This window comes from Tachyglossus aculeatus, chromosome 1 (assembly GCF_015852505.1).
Source record: "Tachyglossus aculeatus isolate mTacAcu1 chromosome 1, mTacAcu1.pri, whole genome shotgun sequence".
NCBI classification, from domain to species: domain Eukaryota; kingdom Metazoa; phylum Chordata; class Mammalia; order Monotremata; family Tachyglossidae; genus Tachyglossus; species Tachyglossus aculeatus.
This window is the reverse complement of record NC_052066.1, coordinates 8522481-8545379: the sequence shown is the minus strand read 5'-3', so window position 1 is coordinate 8545379 and position 22899 is coordinate 8522481. Positions and strand designations below refer to the sequence as shown.

The following is a 22899-nucleotide window of genomic DNA, read 5'->3' as shown; positions in this document are numbered from 1 at the left end:
ATCTGTAAAAAGGGAATTGAGGTGGTGAGCCACACGTGGGACAGGGACCGGGCCCAACTCGATCAATCAATCATTCGTATTTATTGAGCGCTTACTGTGTGCAGAGCACTGTACTAAGCGCTTGGGAAGTACAAGTTGGCAACATGTAGAGACGGTCCCTACCCAACAGTGGGCTCACAGTTGAGAAGATTTGCCTGTATCCACCCCAGCGCCGAGTACAGTGCCTGGCACGTGGAAAGCGCTTAACAAATACCATCATCATCACCCTCATTGCAGTCTGCAGGGTTCTTGGAGGAGATGTGATTTTTATGACTTTTTATGTGATCTTTTTTTATTAGAAAAGCAGCGTGACTCTAATGGCTTTGAAGTCAGAGGTCGTGGGTTCAAACCCCGGCTCTGCCAGTTGTCAGCTGTGTGACTTTGGGCAAGTCACTTCACTTCTCTGGGCCTCAGTTACCTCATCTAGAAAACGGGGATTAAGACTGCGAGCCCCCCGTGGGACAACCTGATCATCTTGTAACCTCCCCAGCACTTAGAACAGTGCTTTGCACATAGTAAGCGCTTAACAAATGCTATTATGAGGGCTTTGAAGATGGGGAGAATGGTGATCTGTCAAATGTAACAGGGCGGCCAACATGTCTAGCAACTCTATTCGATCATTCATTCATTCAGTCGTATTTATTGAGCGCTTGCTGAGTGCAGAGCACTATACTAAGCGCTTGGGAAAGTACAATACGACAATAAACAGTGACATTCTCTGCCCACAATGAGCTCACAGTGCAGAGGGGGCGGAGACAGACATCCATAGAAATAAATAAAATTACAGATATGGACATAAATGCTTTGGGGCAAGGAGAGGGGAAGAGCAAAGGGATAAATAAAATGACAGATCTGGACATCAGTGCTGTGGGGCTGGGAGAGGAGAAGAGCAAAGGGAGCAAGTCAAGGAGATGCAGAAGGGACTGGGAGATGAGGAAAAGCGAGGCTTCGTCTGGGAAGGCCTCTTGGAGGAGGTGGGCCTTCAATAAGGCTTTGAAGGCAGGGAGAGTGGTTGTCTTTTAGACTGTAAGCCCACTGTTGGGTAGGGACTGTCTCTGTATGTTGCCAATTTGTACTTCCCAAGCGCTTAGTACAGTGCTCTGCACATAGTAAGCGCTCAATAAATACGATTGATGATGATGATGATGATGTCTGTGGGATTAGAGGAGGAAGGGCATTCCAGGCCAGAGGCAGGATGTGGGCCAGGGGTCGGCAGCGAGGCGGGCGAGATCGTTCTCTCCCAAGGGCTTTGCCCAGTGCTCTGCCCATAGTAAACGCTCAAAAAATACCATTGATTGATTCCCGGAAGGAGGGAGGGATGCGGACAAGGGGTGGACCGTGAGAGAGATGAGACAGAGGCCCAATAAGGAAAGAGGTCACATGAGTCACACACAAATGCTAACACACTGAGAAGAGAGCACGGGCCTGGGATTCGGAAGGACGTGGGTTCTAAACCCAGCTCATTCATTTATTTGTTCATTCATTCAGTTGTATTTATTGAGCGCTTACTGTGTGCAGAGCACTGGACTAAGAGCTTGGAAAGTAGAATTCAGCAATAAAGAGAGACAATCCCTGTCCTCACGGGGATTACGTCTAGAAAGGGGGAGACAGACATCAAAACAGCCCAGCCCACACCCTCCGCTCCTCTGCCGCTAACCTCCTCACTGTACCTCATTCCCACCTGTCATTCATTCATTCAATCGTATTTATTGAGCGCTTACTGTGTGCAGAGCACTGTACTAAGCGCTTGGGAAGTACAAGTTGGCAACATATAGAGACAGTCCCTACCCAACAGCGGGCTCACAGTCTAGAAGACTTTCTAGAAGACTAGAAGTTTAATGAGCACTTATTGTGTGCAGAGCACTATACAAAGCACTTGGGAGACTACAACAGAGTTGGTAAACACAATCCCCGCCCACAAAGAGCTTACAGTCTGGCCCGCCGTCGACCCCCGGCCCACGTCCTTCCCCTGGCCTGGAATGCCCTCCCTCCACACATCCACCAAGCTAGCTCTCTTCCTCCCTTCAAAGCCCTACTGAGAGCTCACCTCCTCCAGGAGGCCTTCCCAGACTGAGCCCCCTTTTTCCTCTCCTCCTCCCCATCCCCCCCTCTGCCCTACCTCCTTCCCCTCCCACAGCACCTGTATATATGTTGTACAGATTAATTACTCTATTTTACTTGTACATAGTTACTATTCTATTTATTTTGTTAATGATGTACATTTAGCTTTAATTCTATTTGTTCTGACGACTTGACACGTCCACGTGTTTTGTTTTGTTGTCCGTCTCCCCCTTCTAGACTGTGAGCCCGTTGTTGGGTAGGGACCGTCTCTCTATGTTGCCAACTTGTACTTCCCAAGCGCTTAGTCCAGTGCTCTGCACACAGTAAGCGCTCAACAAATATGATTGAATGAATGAATGAATGAAAGGGCTTTAAGCCCCACTTTTCCTATATTATCTCCTATAATAATAATAATGATTATTATTATGGTATTAGTTAAGTGCTTACTATGTGCCAGACACTGTACTAAGCGCTGGGGTGGATCCAAGCAAATCGAGTTGGACCCACTCCCAGTCCCACGTGGGGCTCACAGTCTCAATCCCTATTTGAGAGATGAGGGAACTGAGGCCCAGAGAAATGAAGCGACTTGGCTAAGGTCACACAGCAGACAATTGGCAGAGGTAGGATTAGAACCCAGGACCTTCTGATTACTAGGCCCAGCATCTAGACAGTAAGCCATGCCACCTCTCCCACTCCCTTCTGCATCGCCCTGATTTGCTTCCCTTGCTCTTGCCCCCTCTCCCAGCCCCACACCACTTATGTCCAGATCTCTTATTTTATTTATTTATTTTTATTGATGTTTGTTTATTTATATTGCTGTCTGTCTCCCCCCTCGCCCCCCCACTCTAGACTGTGAGCTCTTTGTGGGCAGAGATGGTCACTCTTTATAAGACTACTACTACTAATAATAATGGTATTTTTTAAGTGCTTACTATGTGCCAGGCACTGTACTAAGTACTGGGGTAGATACAAGCAAATCAGGATGACTTTTGTCATTGTATATATTGTTAGTATGTATGTATGTATTGTCGGTATGTAGGTATGCATGTGTTGATGTACTGTTCTGGGCATGGAATGGGTCTACTTATTGTTGTCCTCTCCCAAGCGCTTAGTCCAGTGATCTGCAAACAGCAGGTGCTCAATAAATACTATTGAATGATTGAAAGGGAGAGGAGGGAGAGTGTGTTCCCCCCTCCATCCATGTTCCGACCCAGCCCACCTCCTCCGGGAGGCCTTCCCAGACTCAGCCCAAATTTCTTCTCCTCCCCCTCCCCACAGCACTTGTGCATATTTGTACATATGTATTACTCTATTTTCTTAATGATGTGTATCTAGCTATAATTCTATTTATTCTGATGGTACTGACACCTGCCTACTTGTTCTGTTTTGCTGTCTCCCCCTTCTAGCCTGGGGGCCCGTTGTTGGGCAGGGATTGTCTCTATCTGTTGGCGATTTGGACTTCCCGAGCGCTTAGTCCAGTGCTCTGCACGCAGTGAGCGCTCAATAAATACGATTGGATGGATGGATGGATGGATGGATGGATGGATGGATGGATGGATGAATGAATCCTCCCCACCCCCTCCTCAATTTCCCAGCCCGAGCATCTCCCCGGGGGCGGTCCCCGCGGGGGAGGGGGGGGGGCGGAGCATCCCAAGGCCCTCGGCGATTGGGCAGCTGGCCTGCCAATCGAGGCGGGGGCTCGGCCGCGGATTGGCTGGGAGGGTCTGGGGGGGTCCCACCCCCCGAGGGGAGGGGGGAGGGGTGGGGCTGGCGCAGCAGCTGGACAAATTCAGATCAGGATCAGCCGCCGCCGCCGCCGCCGACCCCCGCAGCACCCCCCCCAGCCCCGCCCTCTCTCCATCTCTCCCCCTCCTCCTCTCCTTCCTCCTCTCTCCCTTTTCCTCTCCTCTCTCCCCCTCTCTCCATCTCTCTCCCTCCTCTTTCTCCCTTTCTCTCTCCATCTCTCTCCTCCCTCCTTCTCCTCTTCTCTCCCTCTCCATCCCTCCTCCTCTCTCCCTCTCTCTCCTTCCTCCCCTCTCCCTCCTCTTCTCTTCCCATCTCTCCATCTCTCTCCTTCCTCCCCTCTCCCTCCTCTTCTCTCCCGGCCTCTCTCCCTCCTCCCCCTCCCTCCTCCTCTCTCCATCTCTCTCCTTTCTCCCTCTCTCCCTCCTCCTCTGTCTCTCCCTCTTCCCATCTCTCCATCTCTCTCCCTCCTCCCCCTCCCTCCTCTTCTCTCCATCTCTCTCCCTGTCTCTTCCTCCTCCTCTCTCCCTCCTCCATTTCTCTCCCCCTCCCCACCTCTGCCGTCCTCCCCCTCTCCCAGCCCCGGGGGTCTCTCTCCCCCCGCCCCCCCCCCCCCCCGTCTCCCCGTCCCGTCCCCGGCCCCCGGAGGGGCTTCAGGGAGGGGAGCGGGGGTGTCCCGGATCCCTTCCCTTCCCTCCCTCCCTCCCCCCGGTCCGGCCTCCTCAGCATGGGGACGGTCCTGTCCCTGTCGCCCTCGTCCTCGTCGTCGTCCTCCTCCTCGGCCCGGGGCCGCCGGGCCCCGGACGAGCAGCAGCAGCAGCAGAAGAAGGGGGCCGGGGCCGGGGCCGGGGCCGGGGCCGGGGCCGGGCCCGGGGGGCCGGACGGGGGCTATGCGGCCCCGCCGGCGGGGAAGGCGGGGAAGGGGGAGAGCCGGCTGAAGAGGCCGTCCGTCCTGCTGTCCGCCCTCACCTGGAAGCGCCTCGTGGCCGCTTCGGCCAAGAAGAAGAAAAAGGGCGGCAAAAAGGCGACGCCCAAGCCCGCCTCCTCCGGGCCGGACTCCCTGGTGCAGCAGCGCAACCGGGAGAACCTCCGCAAGGGCCGGGAGGCCGAGGGGGGGGGCCAAGCCCCTGGCGGTGCCCGTGCCCACCGTGCCCCCCGCCGACCCCCCTCCTCCCCCTCCTCCCCCTCCCCCCTCCTCCTCCCCCCCCTCCCCCCCCCTCCTCCCCCCCCTCCCCCGGCTCCCCCGGCCTCCCCGGGCTCCGGGGGTCGGGAGGGGGGCCCGGGGAAGCCGGCCCCGGGGGGCTCCCCGCGCCGGGTGGTGGTGCAGGCCTCCACGGGCGAGCTGCTGCGCTGCCTGGGCGACTTCGTCTGCCGCCGCTGCTACCGGCTGAAGGAGCTGAGCCCGGGCGAGCTGGTGGGCTGGTTCCGGGCCGTGGACCGGGCCCTGCTGCTGCAGGGCTGGCAGGACCAGACCTTCATCACCCCGGCCAACCTGGTGTTCGTCTACCTCCTCTGCCGGGAGGCCCTCCGCGGGGACGAGCTGGGCGCCGCCGCCGAGCTGCAGGCCTCCTTCCTCACCTGCCTCTACCTCGCCTACTCCTACATGGGCAACGAGATCTCCTACCCGCTCAAGCCCTTCCTCGTGGAGCCCGACAAGGAGCGCTTCTGGCAGCGGTGCCTGAGGCTCATCCAGCGGCTCAGCCCGCAGATGCTCCGCCTCAACGCCGACCCCCACTTCTTCACCCAGGTCTTCCAGGAGCTCAAGGGCGAGGGCGAGGCGGGCGCCGGGCTCGGGGGGCCGGGGCCGGGCCGGGGGGCCGGGGCCAAGCACTGGACTATCAGCCTGGATCGCTAGGGGGCGCCCGACCCCGGACCCCGCCCGCTGGGGGGCGCTGCGGCCGCCCGGAGCGCTAGGGGGCGCCTGCTCCCGGCCCCGGCCGCTGGGGACGGGGTGGGGGGGGCGGGGGGGGGGGGAAGGATCTGGGGGACGGGGTGGGGGGGGGAAACTGGGAGACGAGCGCGGGCCTGGAGCGCTAGGGGGCGCCCGCTCCCGCCCCGGCCGCTGGGGGGCGCTAACGCAGCCGGAGCCAAGCGCGGGACTATCGGCCTGGATCGCTGGGGGGCGCCCGCTTCCGGCCCCGGCCGCTGGGGGGCGCTAAAGCGGCAGGAGCCAAGCGCGGGACAATCGGCCTGGATCGCTAGGGGGCGCCCGCTCCCGGCCCCGGCCGCTGGGGGGCGCCGCGGCGCCGGGGCCAAGCACGGGACTATTGGCCTGGATCCGCTAGGGGGCGCCCGCTTCCGGCCCCGGCCGCTGGGGGGCGCCGGGGCCAAGCACGGGACTATTGGCCTGGATCGCTAGGGAGCGCCCGCTCCTGTCCCTGCCGCTGGGGGGCGCTAAAGTAAACGGAGTCAAGCGCGGGACTATCGGCCTGGATCGCTAGGGAGCGCCCGCTCCTGCCCCGGCCGCTGGGGGGCGCCAGGGCCGATCACTGGACGATCAGCCTGGATCGCTACGGGGCGCCCGCTTCCGGCCCCGGCCGCCGGGGGGCGCTAAGGTAAAGGGAGCCAAGAGCGGGACTATCGGCCTGGATCGCTAGGGGGCGCCCGTCCTGCCCCGGCCGCTGGGGGGCGCTAAAGCAGCTGGAGCCAAGCGCGGGACTGTCGGCCTGGATCGGTAGGGGGCACCCGCTCTTGCCCCGGCCGCTGGGGGGCGCCAATCACTGGACGATCAGCCTGGATCGCCCGCTTCCGGCCCCGGCCTCTGGGGGGCGCTAAAGTCAAGGGAGCCAAGCGCGGGACTTTCGGTCTGGATCGCTAGGGGGCGTCCGCTCCTGCCCCGGCCGCTGGGGGGCGCCGCGGCCGATCACTGGACGATCAGCCTGGATCGCTAGGGGGAGCCCGCTTTCGGCCCCGCCCGCTGGGGGGCGCTAACTCAAGGGAGCCAAGCGCGGGACTGTCGGCCTGGATCGCTAGGGGGCGCCTGCTTCCGCCCCTGCCGCTGGGGGGCGCTGCGGCGCCGGGGCCAAGCACGGGACTATTGGCCTGGATCGCTAGGGGGCGCCTGTTCCAGTCCCTGCCGCTGAGGGGCGCTAAAGTAAATGGAGACAAGCACGGGACTATCGGCCTGGATCGCTAGGGGGGGCGCCTGCTCCCGCCCCAACCGCTGGGGGGCGCCAAGGCGGCCGGAGTCAAGCGCGGGACTATCGGCCTGGACCGCTAGGGGGCGCCTGTTTCCTCCCCGGCCGCTGGGGGGCGCTGTGGAGCCGGAGTCAAGAACGGGACTATCGGCCTGGACCGCTAGGGGGCGCCTGCTCCCGCCCCGGCCGCGGGGGGACGGTGCGGAGCCGGAGTCAAGCACGGGACTATCGGCCTGGACCGCTAGGGGGCGCCTGCTCCCGCCCCGGCCGCTAGGGGGCGCTGCTGCCGCCGTCACCATCAGGGACTGCGGCGCCGGAGCCCAGCATGGACTATCAGCTTGGATCGCTAGGGGGCGCCTGCTGCCGCCGCCCCCCCCGGACCCCCGGGTCAAGGGGGTGGGGTGGGGGTAGGGGGCTGACCCGGCTCCCCCTCTCCCCATCCCAGACCCCCCCAAACTCTGGGGACGATGCTGCTGCTGCTGTGCCGCTCCCCACGCATACCTCTCCAGCCCCGCGGATAAACCACCTCTGTGGGGAACGGTGGCCTCGACATCTGGCCGTGAATTTTGGGGGTGGGGTGGGGGGGAAGGGAGAGATTGCCCGGGGAGGGTGGGGGGAGGCGGTACCAAAGATGGGGCAGGGGAGAGAGAAGCGACTGTCTCTCCTCGCCTGTCTTTGTGCGTCTGTCCCTTCTGTCTGCACCTCTTGTCTCCTTCCCTCTCTCCCGCCTCTGTAGCTCCTTCTTCCCCGTCTGTAGGGTCTCTTCTCCCGTGTCTGTCCTTCCTGTTTCCCCCTACTGTGTCAGCTCCTTCTATCTCCGTGACCCTGTCTCTCCTGTCCCCTCTCCCGTTCCCGTCTCTCCTTTGCTCTCTGCGGCCTTGTCTCTCCCGTCTCCCCTACTCTCTCTGTGGCCCTGTCTCTTCTATTATCTTTATGGCTTTGTCTCCCCTGTCTCCCCTATTTCTGCGGCCCTGTCTTGTCTCTCCCGTCTCCCCTACTCTCTCTGTGGCCCTGTCTCTTCTATTATCTCTATGGCTTTGTCTCCCCTGTCTCCCCTATTTCTGCGGCCCTGTCTTGTCTCTCCCGTCTCCCCTACTCTCTCTGTGGCCCTGTCTCTTCTATTATCTCTATAGCTTTGTCTCCCCTGTCTCCCCTATTTCTGCGGCCCTGTATTGTCTCTCCCGTCTCCCCTACTCTCTCTGTGGCCCTGTCTCCCCTGTCTCTTCTATTATCTCTATGGCCTTGTCTCTCCCGTCTCCCCTACTCTCTCTGTGGCCCTGTCTCTTCCATTACCTCTATGGCTTTGTCTCCCCTGCCTCCCCTATTTCTGCGGCCCTGTCTTGTCTCTCCCTTTTCCCCTACTCTCTCTGTGGCCCTGTCTCCCCTGTCTCTTCTATTATCTCTATGGCCTTGTCTCTCCCGTCTCCCCTACTCTCTCTGTGGCCCTGTCTCTTCTATTATCTCTATGGCTTTGTCTCCCCTGCCTCCCCTATTTCTGCGGCCCTGTCTCCCCTGCTATCCCTGCGGCCCTCCCTCTCCCGTTTCCTCCTCCTATCTCTGTGGCTCTGTCTCTCCTCTCTCTTTCCAACCCTCTCCTTCCCACCCCCGTTGCCTCTAGGAGAACGGGGCCGTTCTGGATTTAGATTGAGGCGAGGGGGATGGGAGAGAGAGAGAAGAGAGAGGAAGGAGGGGGAACCGAGGCTCAGGCGACGACTCAAGGGGGAAAGAAAGGGCTCCACTCCCGCTCCCCATCACCCCTCCTCTCTCATTTTCCTTTTTATTTATTTGGTTGTGTCGGGGAAACGGAGGGAGGGAGGGAGGGACGTGAAGGGAGGGTGGGGAGGGGGGTGGGAGATGGGGTGGGGAGGGGGAAACCGTGTCGGAGCTCTCCGCGGGCCCGGGCCTAAGGATCCGAGGTGCCAATGTAGTGGACGGACGGCGCGGGCTGAACTGGGTGACCGTCTGTCTGTCTGTCTGTCTGTCCGGTCCTTCTCGCCCCTTCTCTCCGAGAGGAGCTATAAAGCGCTCAAGGCGCCTGCAGCCGGTTCTGCGCTTGCCTTATTTTATTTGGGGCGGGGGGCAGGCGTGGGGGGGATGGGACGCCCCCCAGGAACGACTCGCCAAGTTGGACCTTCCCCCCCATCCCTCTCCAAGGGCCCTTCCGAGGGAGGGGGAAACTGAGGCCGAGGCTGGAGGAGGCCGGGGCCGGAGATCAGACTGGACTACACTCCCCGCCACTGCAGACTTTCAGTCATTCATTCAATCGTATTCATTGAGCGCTGAGTCATTCATTCATTCATTCAATCGTATTCCTTGAGCGCTGACTGTGTGCAGAGCACTGTACTAAACGCTTGGGAAGCACAAATTGGCAACATGTAGAGACGGTCCCTACCCATCAGTCAGTCAATTGTATTTATTAAGCACTTACTGTGTGCAGAGCACTGTACTAAACGCTTGGGAAGCACAAGTTGGGAACAGATAGAGACGGTCCCTACCCAACAGTCAATTGTATTAAGCGCTTACTGTGTGCAGAGCACTGTACTAAACGTTTGGGAAGCACATATAGAGACAGTCCCTACCCATCAGTCAATTGTATTTATTAAGCGCTTATTGTGTGCAGAGCACTGTACTAAACGCTTGGGAAGCACAAGTTGGCAACATATAAAGACGGTCCCTACCCATCAGTCAGTCAATTGTATTTATTGAGCGCTTACTGTGTGCAGAACACTGGACTAAACGTTTGGGAAGCACAAGTTGGCAACATATAGAGACGGTCCCTACACATCAGTCAGTCAATCGTATTTATTGAGCGCTTACTGTGTGCGGAGCGTTGAACTAAGCGATTGGGAGAGTACACTGTAACAGACGCATTCCCTGACCACAGCAAGCTTACAGTCTAGAGGGGGAGATGGGCATTAATATCAATAAATAAAATTACAGCTATGTTCATAGAAGCTGAGGGGCTGGGTGGGCGGAACACTGGACTAAGCGCTTGGGGGAGTCCACTACAACAATAAACAGACTCATTCCCGGCTCTCGAGGCGGGGGCAGGGCGGGGGGAAGGCTGAGCATCCAACGGCGAGTCCGAATCTCCCCTCTCGGAGCCCTTGGCCCTCTCCCACCCTCACTCGCCACTTCTTCCCCACCGACGCTGTCCATGGTCCTTATACCCGGAATTTGGAGTTGCAGCCTCAGTACTAAAAATGATATAATAATATCGTAATGGTGCTATTTGCTAAGCGCTTCCTATGTGCCAAGCACTGTTCCGAGCGCTGGGTTGGATACGGGGTAATCAGGTTGTCCCTCGTGGGGCTCACACTTTTAATCCCCATTTGACAGATGAGGGAACAGAGGCACACAGATGGGAAGTGACTTCATTCATTCCGTCGTATTTATTGAGCGCTTACTGTGTGCCGAGCACTGTACTAAGCGCTTGGTAAGTCCAAGTTGGCAACATCTAGAGACGGTCCCTACCCAACAGTGGGCTCACAGTCTAAAAGGGGGAGACAGAGAACAAAACATATTAACAAAATAGAATAAATATGTGCAAATAAAATAGAGTAATAAATACATACAAACATATATACAGGTGCCCAAGGTCACTCAGCAGACAAGTGGCGGGGCCGGGATTAGAACCCGCGTCTTCTGACTCCCAAGCCCGTGCCACTTAAGCGCTTCCTATGTGCCAAGCACTGTGCTAAGCACCGGGGTAGATTCAGGTTAATCAGGTTGGACCCAAGCCCTGTCCCACCCAGGGCTCACGGTCTTAATCCCCATTTTACAGATGAGGGAACTGAGAGGAAGGGAAGAGACTGGGCCAAGGTCACACAGCAGACGTGTGGCAGAGCCGCGGTTAGAATTTAAATCCTTCTGACTCTCAGTCCCGGGGTGTAGCCACTAAGCCACGCTGGCCCTTCATCTTCCCCAGAATTTGGAGGGGCGGGCTTCAGCGTGGCTCAGTGGAAAGAGCACGGGCTTTGGAGTCAGAGGTCATGGGTTCAAGTCCCGGCTCCGTCACTTGTCAGCTGTGTGACTTTGGGCCGGTTACTTAACTTCTCTGTGCCTCAGTTACCTCATCTGGAAAATAGGGATTAAGACTGTGAGCCCCCCCGTGGGACAACCTGATCACCTTGTAACCTCCCCAGCGTTTAGAACAGTGCTTTGCACATAGTAAGCGCTTAATAAATGCCATTATTATTATTATTATCCTCCCCAGAATTTGGAGGGGCGGTCTTCACCTTCCCCAGAATTTGGAGGGGCGGGTTTCATCCTTCCCAGAATTTGGAGGGAAGGTCTTCACCTTCCCCAGAATTTGGAGGGGCGGTCTTCATCCTCCCCAGAATTTGGAGGGGCGGTCTTCATCCTCCCCAGAATTTGGAGGGGCGGTCTTCATCCTCCCCAGAATTTGGAGGGGCAAGAGGACCTCAGCTCCCAACTGAGGAGCGGCGAAGACCACCCAGGGGCCCTGCGGAGAACTCAGAGGTCCTTTCCCCGGGAAAGGACCCCCGCAGCCCCCACCCCTACCCTCATCCATCCTCCCCCGGGGTCGGAAATCCCCGGCGCTCAGATTTGTGAATCAAGCCGGGAGAGGGGGGTGGGGGGGGGTGGGATGCCGGAGCGGCCTCCCATTGGCTGGATTTTGGCGCAGTCAGCGCGGCCCCGACCCCCCCTCCCAACCCGCGACCGGTCACCATGGCAACCAGACGGAGCCAGGCGAGGCCTCCCCTCCTCCCCTTCCGTCTCCCGGTGACAGCATCCCTGGTTGCCATAGCGACGGGGAAGGACGGAGGCGGGCCCGCTGATTGGGCGAGGCCGGACTAGAGCTAAGAGCCTGAGGGGATGGAGGGGGGGGGGATTCTAGAAGATGGAGGGGATGATCCGAAGGACCCAGGACCCCCGCAGTTGGGGAGGAGACAGATCTCCAGACGGACTCCGAGACCCCCAGGCCCCAACACTGAGACCACCCCCTAACAATCCCTCAAATCGCTCCAAACGGTGACGTCTGGGGGCGTGGGGGGCTATAAATCGCCAAGAGGGGCCCCTGTCCCGGTGTCACCCCCTCCCCCAGGGAGCCAGCTTTCCTCCGTGTCCTCCCTAAGAAATTTAGGGGTGACCACGAAGGGCTGAGATTCAACCTCTCCACATCCACTGGGATGGAGGGAGAAGCAGTGTGGCTCAGTGGAAAGAGCCCGGGCCTTGGGGTCAGAGGTCATGGGTTCAAACCCCGGCTCCGCCACTTGTCAGCTGTGTGACTTTGGGCAAGTCACTTCACTTCTCCGTGCCCCGTTTACCACATCTGTAAAATGGGGATGAAGACTGTGAGCACCCCGTGGGATAATCTGATCACCTTGTAACCTCCCCAGCGCTTAGAACAGTGCTTTGCACATAGTTCGCGCTTAATAAATGTCATTTTTAATATTATTATTATTCCGGACCCTTGTTGACCCGGACTGGGCTTGAGGGGAAGGGCAAACGAGGTTAATAAACGGGGTGGGGGGAGCCAAGATGTGAACCCCCTTTCTCTACCCCTGACCTCTGGGACCCCGGGATCTTCTCCCTGGTGTTCCCCCCGGGATTTGGGGGGGTGGGATCTGAGGTCCCCAGAAGGGAAGCCAAGAGGGTGGGAGGTGGAGATGGAGATTACCAAACAGACACTGTGACTCAGCATTTCCCAGGACCCTAACCCTTGAGGGGACAGGGGAGGGGAGGCTCTGGGAAGAGACACAAACACACACAGACGCAAACACACACAAACAAACACACACCCTCATCGCCCAACCAATCCACCTTCACTGACCCCTTCATCCTTAGACTCGGTTACACTGTTCCCTTATGCCCACAATCGCTACAAGCAGTGCGATTTAGCGGCTAGAGCCCAGGCCTGGGCGTCAGAAGGACCTGGGTTCTAATCCCGACTCCGCCGCTTGTCGGCTGTGTGACCTTGGGCAAGTCACTTCACTTCTCTGGGCCGCGGTTCCCTCACTCATTCATTCATTCACTCAATCGTATTTATTGAGCACTTACTGTGTGCAGAGCACTGTACCAATCGCTTGGATAGTACAACCGGCTCCGCCACTTGTCGGCTGTGTGACTGTGGGCAAGTCACTTCACTTCTCTGGGCCTCAGTGACCTCATATAGAAAATGGGGATTAAGATTGTGAGCCCTCCGTGGGACAACCTCATTCATTCATTCATTCAATCGTACTTATTGAGCGCTTACTGTGCGCGGAGCACTGTGCTAGGCGCTTAGGAGGTACAAGCTGGCAACATATAGAGACTGTCCCTACCCAACAACGGGCTCACAGTCACCTCATCACCTTGTATCCCCCAGCGCTTAGAACAGTGCTTTGCACATAGTAAGCGCTTAACAAATACCATTATTATTATTATTACAATTCAGCAATAGAGACAATCCCTTCCCACAACGGGTTCACAGTCTAGAAGGGGGGAGACAGACATCAAAACAAGTAAACAGGCATCAATAGCATCAATATAAATAAATAGGATTATAGATATATGCACATCAATCTGTATAATGGGGATGAAGTGGGTGAGCCTCATGCGGGGCAGGTAGTCATCAATCATCATCATCAATCGTATTTATTGAGCGCTTACTACGTGCAGAGCACTGTACTAAGCGCTTGGGAAGTACAAATTGGCAACATATAGAGACAGTCCCTACCCAACAGTGGGCTCACAGTCTAAAAGAGTGGGCTCACAGTCTAAAAGCCCACTATCCAACGCTTAGCAGATAGTAAGCGTTTAGCAACTATTATTTTTATTATTATTATTATTACATATCCCCCCAACGCTTAGAACAGTGTCTGGCAGATGGTAAACGTTTAGCAAGTACTATAATTATTATTATTATTATTACAACTCCCATCTCTCTCATACAAACTTGCAATCGTGTACCCACAGACCTGTATCCCTAACCTTATCTGGGGCCGTAGGAGGAGGGAGGGAGGGTTTTTTTTTCCGCCAAATCTGGACCCCGGAACAGGTGGGCTGGCTGACACTTCCTCAGAAGGCGCCAGAAGCAAAAAGAAGGTGGGGAGAGAGAGGAAGGAAGGAGAGAGGGAAAGTGGAGAGATGCAGACAGCAGCAGGCATGGAAGATTTTTTAAAAATTTTGTGGTATTTTTAAAGTGCTTACTATGTGCCAGGCGCTGTACTAAGCGCAAGGGTAGACACAAGATCGTCAAGTTGGATACAGTCCCTGTCCCACGTGGGGCTCCCAATCCTAATCCCCATTTTACAGATGAGGTAACTGAGGTCCAGAAAAGTGAAGTGACTGTCACAAAGCAGTCACTTGGCAACAGCATCTCTTTGAGGCATTTGGAGCCATGTTATTGTTATCATTGGAAGGATATTTGATTCCTTCCAGCTAGGCTGGACAGATTCTTCTTTTTTATGGTATTTGTTAAGCATTTACTATATGCCAGGCACTGTTCTAAATCCTGGAACAGACACAGGCTCATCAGATTGGACACAGTTCCTGTCCCACATAGGACTCACACTCTTAATTCCCATTTTACAGGGCGCAGAGAAGTTAAGTGACACAGCAGACAAATGGCAGCAGCGTGGCTCAGTGAAAAGAGCCCGGGCTTGGGAGTCGGAGGTCATGGGTTCTAATCCCGGCTCCGCCAATTGTTCCCTGTGTGACTTTGGGCAAGTCTCTGTGCCTCAGTTACCTCACCTGTAAAATGGGAATTGAGACTGTGAGACCCACGTGGGACAACTTGATTACCTTGCATCCCCCTAGCGCTTAGAACAGTGCTTAGCACATAGTAAGCTCTTAACAAATACCATCATCATTATTATTAAGTGGCAGAGCAGGGATTAGAACCCAGGTCCTTCTGACTCCCAGACTGGTGGTCTTCCCACTAGACAACACTACATCCCTAAAGCCCAGGGTCTGCTTGAGTGGGGGAGGGTCAGCTACATAACTCCTTCTCCAGCCCACCCCCAAACAAGCACCCAAGCTCCCACCCCTGCGCCCTATCTCCTCTCTTCCCTCTGCCCCATGCTTCCCAACCAATCAATCGATTATTGAGCACTCATTAATAATTATGGTTTTTGTTAAATGCTTACTATCTGCCAAGCACTGTTCCAAGCCCTGAGGAAGATACAAGGTAATCAGGTTGTCCCATGTGGGGTTCACACTCTTAATCTGAGGCACAGAGAAGTGAAGTGGCTTGCCCAAGGTCGCACAGCAGGCAAATGGTGGAGTCGAGATTAGAACCCAAGACCTCTGACTTCCAAGCCCGTGGTCTTTCCACTAAGCCACGTTGGTTCTCTAAGCATGTTAAGTTTTAAGCCCTTGGGAGCATACAATAGTAGTGAGAAGCAGTGTGGCGTAGTGGAAAGAGCACAGGCTTGGGAGTCAGAGGACCTGGGACCTGGGTTCTAATCCCGCTTCCACCACTTTGCTGTGAGACCTTGGGCAAGTCACTTCACTTCTCTGGGGCCCGAGTTACCTTATCTATAAAATGGGAATTAAGACTGTGAGCCCCATATGGGACAGGGACAATGCTCAGATTATCTTGCACCTACCCCAGCTCTTCATACAGTGTCTGGCACAGAGTAAACGCTTAACAAATGACACAATTATTATTATTATTAGCAGACATAACCCCAGTCCATAAGGAGCTTTTTGTCTAGTGGGTGCAGAGCAGTCAATCAATCAATTGATCAGTGGTATTTATTGAGGGCTTTTTATGTGTACCTCTTGGGAGAGGCCAGTACAACAGAGTTGGAAGACATATTCCCTACCCACAAGAAGCTCACAGTCTACAAGGGGAGACAGACAAAATAAATTACAGATATGTACCTAAGTGCTGTTGGGCTGGTGGTGGGGAGAATGATTAAAAGCTTAAAGGATTCAAATCCAAATTCATGGGCAACACAGAAGGGAATAGAAGAAATGAGGACTCAGAGGGGAAGACATCTTGAAGGAGATGTGATTTTAATAATGCTTTGAAGGTGGGGAGAGTGGTGGTCTGCCTGATATGAAGGGGAAGGTCATTCCAGGCCAAAGAGAGGACGTGGGTGAGCGGTTGGCAGTGAGGTAGATGAGAGAGAGATTGTGTGTGAGGAGCGAAGTGTGGGAGCTGGGCTGGAGTGGGAAATGAGTGATGTAAGGTGGGAGGAGGGACGCTGATTGAATGCTTTAAAGCCAATATTAAGGAATTTCTGTTTGGGGTATGGGTAACTGCTGGAGGTTATTGATAATAATAATAATGTTGGTATTTGTCAAGCGCTTACTCTGTGCCAAGCACTGTTCTAAGTGCTGGGGTAGATACAAGGTGATCAGGTCATCCCACGTGGGGCTCGCAGTCTTCATCCCCACTGTACAGAGGAGAGAACTGAGGCCCAGAGAATAATAATGACAGCATTTATTAAGCACTTACTATGCGCAAAGCACTGTTCTAAGCGCTGGGGAGGTTACAAGGTGATCAGGTTGCCCCACGGGGGGCTCACAGTCAATCCCCCTTTTACAGATGAGGTAACTGAGGCCCAGAGAAGTGAAGTGACTTGCCCAAAGTCACACAGCTGACAGTTGGCAGAGCTGGGGTTTGAACCCATGACCTCTGACTCCAAAGCCCGGGCTCTTTCCAGTGAGCCATGCTGCTTCTCTGTATTTATTTATTAAGCGCTTACTATGTGCAAAGCACTGTTCTAAAAGCTCCGGGGAGGTTACAACGTGATCAGGTTGTCCCATGGGGGGCTCACAGTCTTCATCCCCATTTGACAGATGAGGTCACTGAGGCCCAGATAATAATAAAATAATAATAATAATAATAATAATAATAATAATAATAATAATAATAATAATAATAATAATAATAATAATAATAATAAAAACACTGTTCTAAGTGCTGGGGGAGATACAAGCTTAGCAGGTTGTCCTAGGTGGGGTTCACAGTCTTAATCCCCATTTTCCAGATGAGGTAACTGAGGCACAGAGAAGTTAAGTGACTTGCCCAAGGTCACACAGTTGACAAGGGGCAGAGCTGGGATTAGAACCCATGACCTCTGGCGCCCCAGCCCTTGAGCCACACTGCTTCTCTGTTGCCACGCTGCCAAGCTGTTATTGAGGAGGTGGACTGAATATTTTTCTTTTTTTTTAGAAAAATCATCTGGGCAGCAAAGGGAAGTAAGGACTGAAGTGGGAGTTGACAGGCAGCAAGGAGGTCAGCGAGGTTGATGCAGTTGTCAAAGAGGGATAGGATAAATGCTTAGATTAACACGATAGCCATTTGGTTGGAGGGGAAAGGGGGGATTTTAGTGATGTTGTGAAGGTAGGACTGACAGGATTTAGTGATAGATTGAATATGTGCGTTGCATGAGAAAGAGGAGTCGAGGACAATGCCAAATTTAAAGGCTTCTGAGACAGGGAGGTTGGTGGTTTGTGTGGGAAGATAAGTGTTCTTCTTTAGGATATATTAAGTTTGAGGAGTTGGTGGATGGGCCAAGTAGAGATGTCCTGAAAGCGGGAGGAAATATGAGACTGCAGAGAAGCAGAAAGATCGAGACTGGAGTTGGAGGTTTACCCCCTTTTCCCGCCCCATAGCACTTGTGTATATTTGTACACATTTCTTATTTTATTTATTTTATTAATGATGTGTATATATCTATAATTCTATTTATTTTGATGCTATTGATGCCTGTCTACTTGCTTTGTTTTGTTGTCTGTCTCCCCCTTCTATATTGTGAGCCCGTTGTTGGGTAGGGATTGTCTCTATTTGTTGCCAAACTGTACTTTTCAAGCGCTTAGTACAGTGTTCTGCACACAGTAAGCGCTCAGTAAATACGATTGAATGAATGAATGAATGTCTGTCTCCCCCTTCTAGACTGTGGCTCAATGGAAAGAGCCCGGGCTTCGGAGTCAGAGGTCATGGGTTCAAATCCCAGCTCTGCCAATTGTCAGCTGTGTGACCTTGGGCGAGTCACTTAACTTCTCTGTGCCTCAGTTAACTCATCTGTAAAATGTGAGCCCCACGTGGGACAACCTGATCACCTTGTATCCTCCCCAGCGCTTAGAACAGTGCTTTGCACATAGTAAACACTTAAATGCCATTCTTCTTCTTCTTCTTCTTCTTTTCTTCTTCTTCTTCTTCTTCTTCTTCTTCTTCTTCTTCTTTTTCTTTTTCTTCTTCTTCTTCTTCTTCTTCTTCTTTTATTATTATTATTATTATTATTGGGTAGGGATTGTCTCTGTTGCCAAGTTGTACTTTCCAAGTGCTTAGTACAGTGTTCTGCACACAGTAAGCGCTCAATAAATATAGACTGTGAGCCCACTGTTGGGTAGGGACTGTCTCTATATGTTGCCAACTTGTACATCCCAAGCGCTTAGTACAGTGCTCTGCACACAGTAAGCGCTCAATAAATACGATTGATTGATTGATTGATTGAATGAATGAATGAATGAATGAGATTTGGGAATCATCTGTGTAGAGATGGGAGTTGCAGGGGTGCGAGAAAATGAGTTCTCCAAGGGGGTGGAGATAGCCGGAGACTAGAAGGGAACCCAGAACTGAACTCTGAGGGATTCCCTCAGTTAGAGGTTGGCAGACGGCACCCTCATCCTTCCTGTCGCACAAGCCTGTAACCTTGACGTTATCCTTGATTCCGCTCTCTCATTCAACCTCATGTCCAATCCATCACCAAATCCTGTCGGTGCCACCTTCACATTGCTAAAACGCGCCCTTTCCTCTCCATCTAAGAGGAGCAGAGTGGCTCAGTAGAAAGAGCACGGGCTTTGGAGTCAGAGGTCAATCAATCAATCAATCAATCGTATTTATTGAGCGCTTACTGTGTGCAGAGCACTGTACTAAGCGCTTGGGAAGTACAAGTTGGCAACATATAGAGACTGTCCCTACCCAACAGTGGGCTCACAGTCTAAAAAGGGGGAGACAGAGAACAAAACCAAAACATACTAACAAAATAAAATAAATAGAATAGATATGTACAAGTAAAATAAATAAATAAATAGAGTAATAAATATGTACAAACATATATACATATATACAGGTGCTGTGGGGAAGGGAAGGAGGTAAGATGGGGGATGGAGAGGGGGACGAGGGGACAATCAATTAATCAATCATATTTATTGAGCACTTACTCTGTGCAGAGCACTGTATTAAGCGCTTGGGAAGTACAAGTTGGCAACATATAGAGACAGTCCCTACCCAACAGTGGGCTCACAGTCTAGAAGGGGGAGACTCACAGGGGGCTCACAGGGGGAGAAGGGGGAGGTCATGGGTTCAGATCCCCACTCCACCAATTGTCAGCTGTGTGACTTTGAGCAAGTCACTTAACTTCTCTGTGCCTCAGTTCCCTCATCTGGAAAATGGGGATGAAGACTGCGAGCCCCGCGTAGGACAACCTGATCACCTTGTAACCTCGCCAGTGCTTAGAACAGTGCTTTGCACATAGTAAGCGCTTAATAAATGCCATCATTATTATCTGAAGTGCTACCACATTAATACACTCATCCTCTCCTGCCTGGATTCCTGCATCAGCCTCCTTGCTGACCTCCCAACCTCCTGCCTCTCCCTACTCCAGTCCAGACCTCACTCCGCTGCCTGGATCATCATTCTACAGAAAGGTTCAGGACTTGTCACTCCCCTGTCCCACATAGGACTCACAGACTTCATCCCCATTTTCCAGATGAGGGAACTGAGGCCCTGAAAAGTGAAGTGACTTGTCCAAGATCACACAGCAGACAAGTGGCAGAGGTGGGATTAGAACCCACGTCCTTCTGACTCCAAAGCCCAGGATCTATCCACAGGTCAAAACTCAAAAATCCGGATTCTCAATGTGGGCGACGCCCTGCTTCATAGGTAGCAGGAAATGACTCCGTAAAGCAAGATGTTTGGCTTAGTATCAGAACAATTTCTCCATTGCAGCACCCTCAAATCCTCATCTACCCACTTTCTGAGACTTTCATTCCTTCCATCCTTCCTTCCTTCCTTCCTTCCTTCCTTCCTTCCTTCCTTCCTTCCTTCCTTCCTTCTTTCCTTCCTTCCTTCCTTCCTTCCTTCCTTCCTTCCTTCCTTCCTTCCTTCCTTCCTTCCTTCCTTCCTCCCTTCCTTCCTTCCTTCCTTCCATCGTATTTATTACTTCCCACGCGCTTAATACAGTGCTCTGCACACAGTAAGCGCTCAATAAATATGATTGAATGAATGAATGAATTTATTGAGTGCTTACTATGTGCAGAGCACTGTACTAAGAGCTTGGGAAAGTACAGTTCCATAGGACTCTCCTTCCCTGGACGCCCACATCAACCAACCCACAGAACAATTTCCCAGATGTTCATTCATTCATTTAATCACATTTATTTCGTGTTTACCGTGTGCAAAGCATGGTACTAAGCGCTTGGGAGAGTACAAATCAACAACGGACATATTCCCTGCCCACAACGAGCTCACAGTCTAGCGATCTGGGCTGGGGATGTGTCTACCAACTCAGCTGTATTGTACTCTCCCAAGCGCTTACTACAGTGCTCTGCACACAGTAAGCGTTCAGAAAATACCATCTAAAAGCAGTGGAAAGAGCTTGGGCGTCAGAGGTCGTGGGTTCGAATCCCGGCTCAGCCACTTGTCAGCTGTGTGATCTTGGGCAAGTCACTTCACTTCTCTGTGCCTCAGTTCCCTCATCTGTAAAATGGGGATGAAGACTGTGAGCCCCCCCCCCGCCTCGTGGGACAACCTGATCACCTTGTACACTCCCCAGTGCTTAGAACAGTGTTTCAGCACTTAGAACAGTGCTTTGCGCATAGTAAGCGCTTAACAAATGCCATTATTATTATTATTATTACCTCGTTGTAGGCAAGGAACGTTAACCAACTTCACTGTTTTGTACACTCTGATGCACCTAGTACGGTGCTCTGCACAGAGTAAGAGCTCAATAAATAATAATAATAATAATGGTATTTGTTAAGCGTTTACTATGTGCCAAGCACTGTTCTAAGTGCTGGGGGGGATATAGGGTAATCATGCCATCCCACGTGGGGCTCACAGTCTTAATCCCCATTTTACAGATGAGGGATCTGAGGCACAGAGAAGTTAAGTGACTTGCCCAAGGTCACACAGCAGACATGTGGCAGAGTCGGGATTCAAACCCATGACCTCTGACTCCAAAGCCCGTGCTCTTTCCACTGAGCCATGCTGCTTCTCGTGGAATTGGATTTGAAGCAGCGTGCAGCATGGCTCAGTGGAAAGAGCATGGGCTTTGGAGTCAGAGGTCATGAGTTCTAATCCCGGCTCCACCACATGTCTGCTGGGTGACCTTGGGCAAGTCACTTAACTTCTCTGAGCCTCAGTTATCTCATCTGTAAAATGAGGATTAAGACTGTGAGCCCCACGCGGGACAACCTGATCACCTTGTATCTCCCCAGCTCTTAGAACAGTGCTTTGCACATAGTAAGTGCTTAACAAATGCCATCATCATCATCATCAAAGAGCACGGGCTTTGGAGTCAGAGGTCATGGGTTCAAATCCTGACTCCACCACATGTCTGCTGTGTGACCTTGGGCAAGTCACTTAACTTCACTGAGCCTCAGTTACCTCATCTGCAAAACGGAGATTAAGACTGTGAGCCCCAATTGGGACAACTTGATCACTTTGCATCTCCTCCAGTGCTCTTCACATAGTAAGCCTTTAACAAACGCCATACTATTATTATTATTCAGTACTATTGGTTGGTTGATTACTTAAAGTTTGTAAGCTTATTGTGGGCAGGGAATGTGTTTAACAACTCCATTGTATTGCAATAATAATAGTAAGAAGAAGAAGAATGATATTTGCTAAGTGCTTACTATGTGTCAAGCACTATTCTAAGCACTGGGGTAGATATAGACTGACCAGGTTGGACCCAATTCCTGTTCATTCATTCATTCATTCATTCATTCATTCATTCATTCATTCAGTTGTATTTATTGAGTGCTTACTGTATGCAAAGCACTGTACTAAGCGCCTAGGAGAATACAATTTAACAACAGACACCTTCCCTGCCCACAGCAAAGCAACATGGCCTAGTGGCTAGAGCCTGGGCCTGAGGGACAGAAGTTCATGAGTTCTAATCCTGCCTCCACCACTCGTCCACTGGGTGACCTTGGGCAAGTCACTTCACTTCTCTGGGCCTCAGTTCCCTCATCTGGAAAATGAGAATTACTGACTGCGAGCCCCATGTGGGACAGGGGCTGTGTCCAACCCAATTTACTTGTCTCCACCCCAGCGCTTAGTGAAGTGCCTAGCACATAGCTAAGCGCTTAACAAATACCACAGTTATTCAGTGAAAAAGAGCACGGGCTTTGGAGTCAGAGGTCATAGGTTCAAATCCCTGCTCCGCCACTTGTCAGCAGTGTGACTTTGGGCAAGTCACTCAACTTCTCTGGGCCTCAGTTACCTCATCTGTAGAATGGGGATTAAGACCGTGAGCCCCCCGTGGGACAACCTGATCACTTTGTAACCTCCCCAGCGCTTAGAACAGTGCTTTGCACATAGTAAGCACTTAATAAATGCCATTATTATTATTATTATTGTTACAAGAAGCAGCATGGCTCAGTGGAAAGAGCCCAGGCTTTGGAGTCAGAGGTCATGGGTTCAAATCCCAGCTCCTCCAATTGTCAGCTGTGAAATTTGGGTGAATCACTTAACTTCTCTGGGCCTCAGTTCCCTCATCTGTCAAATGGGGATGAAGATTGTGAGCCCCCTGTGGGACAACCTGATCACCTTGTAACCTCCCCAGCGCTTAGAACAGTGCTTTGCACATAGTAAGCGCTTAATAAATGCCATTATATATAAATGCCATTATAATGAGCTCACAGTCAAGAGGGGGAGACAGTAATATAAATAAATTGCATATATATATACACAGATTTATACATATGTGCTGTGGGGGTGGGAGGGAGG

At 53.0% G+C, this 22899-nt stretch overlaps 2 protein-coding genes across 2 annotated transcripts; one reads left to right on the top strand and one right to left on the bottom strand.

The window, feature by feature from the left end:
- Positions 1-4568: 4568 nt before the first annotated feature.
- On the top strand, positions 4569-5770 carry CDK5R2 (cyclin dependent kinase 5 regulatory subunit 2). The gene is given in 3 exon segments (XM_038750043.1): positions 4569-4947; positions 4949-5052; positions 5055-5770. Coding segments are annotated over 3 exon segments (1125 nt in total). The 5' UTR covers positions 4569-4570; the 3' UTR covers positions 5699-5770.
- Positions 5754-10139, bottom strand: LOC119934734 (translation initiation factor IF-2-like). Its single transcript, XM_038754314.1, has 7 exons — positions 10109-10139; positions 7482-7533; positions 6879-7340; positions 6643-6744; positions 6358-6546; positions 5869-6154; positions 5754-5783 (listed from the first exon to the last, which is right to left on the bottom strand). The coding sequence occupies exons 1-7, from the start codon at positions 10137-10139 to the stop codon at positions 5754-5756; spliced, it is 1152 nt and encodes a 383-aa protein (XP_038610242.1).
- Positions 10140-22899: the final 12760 nt, after the last annotated feature.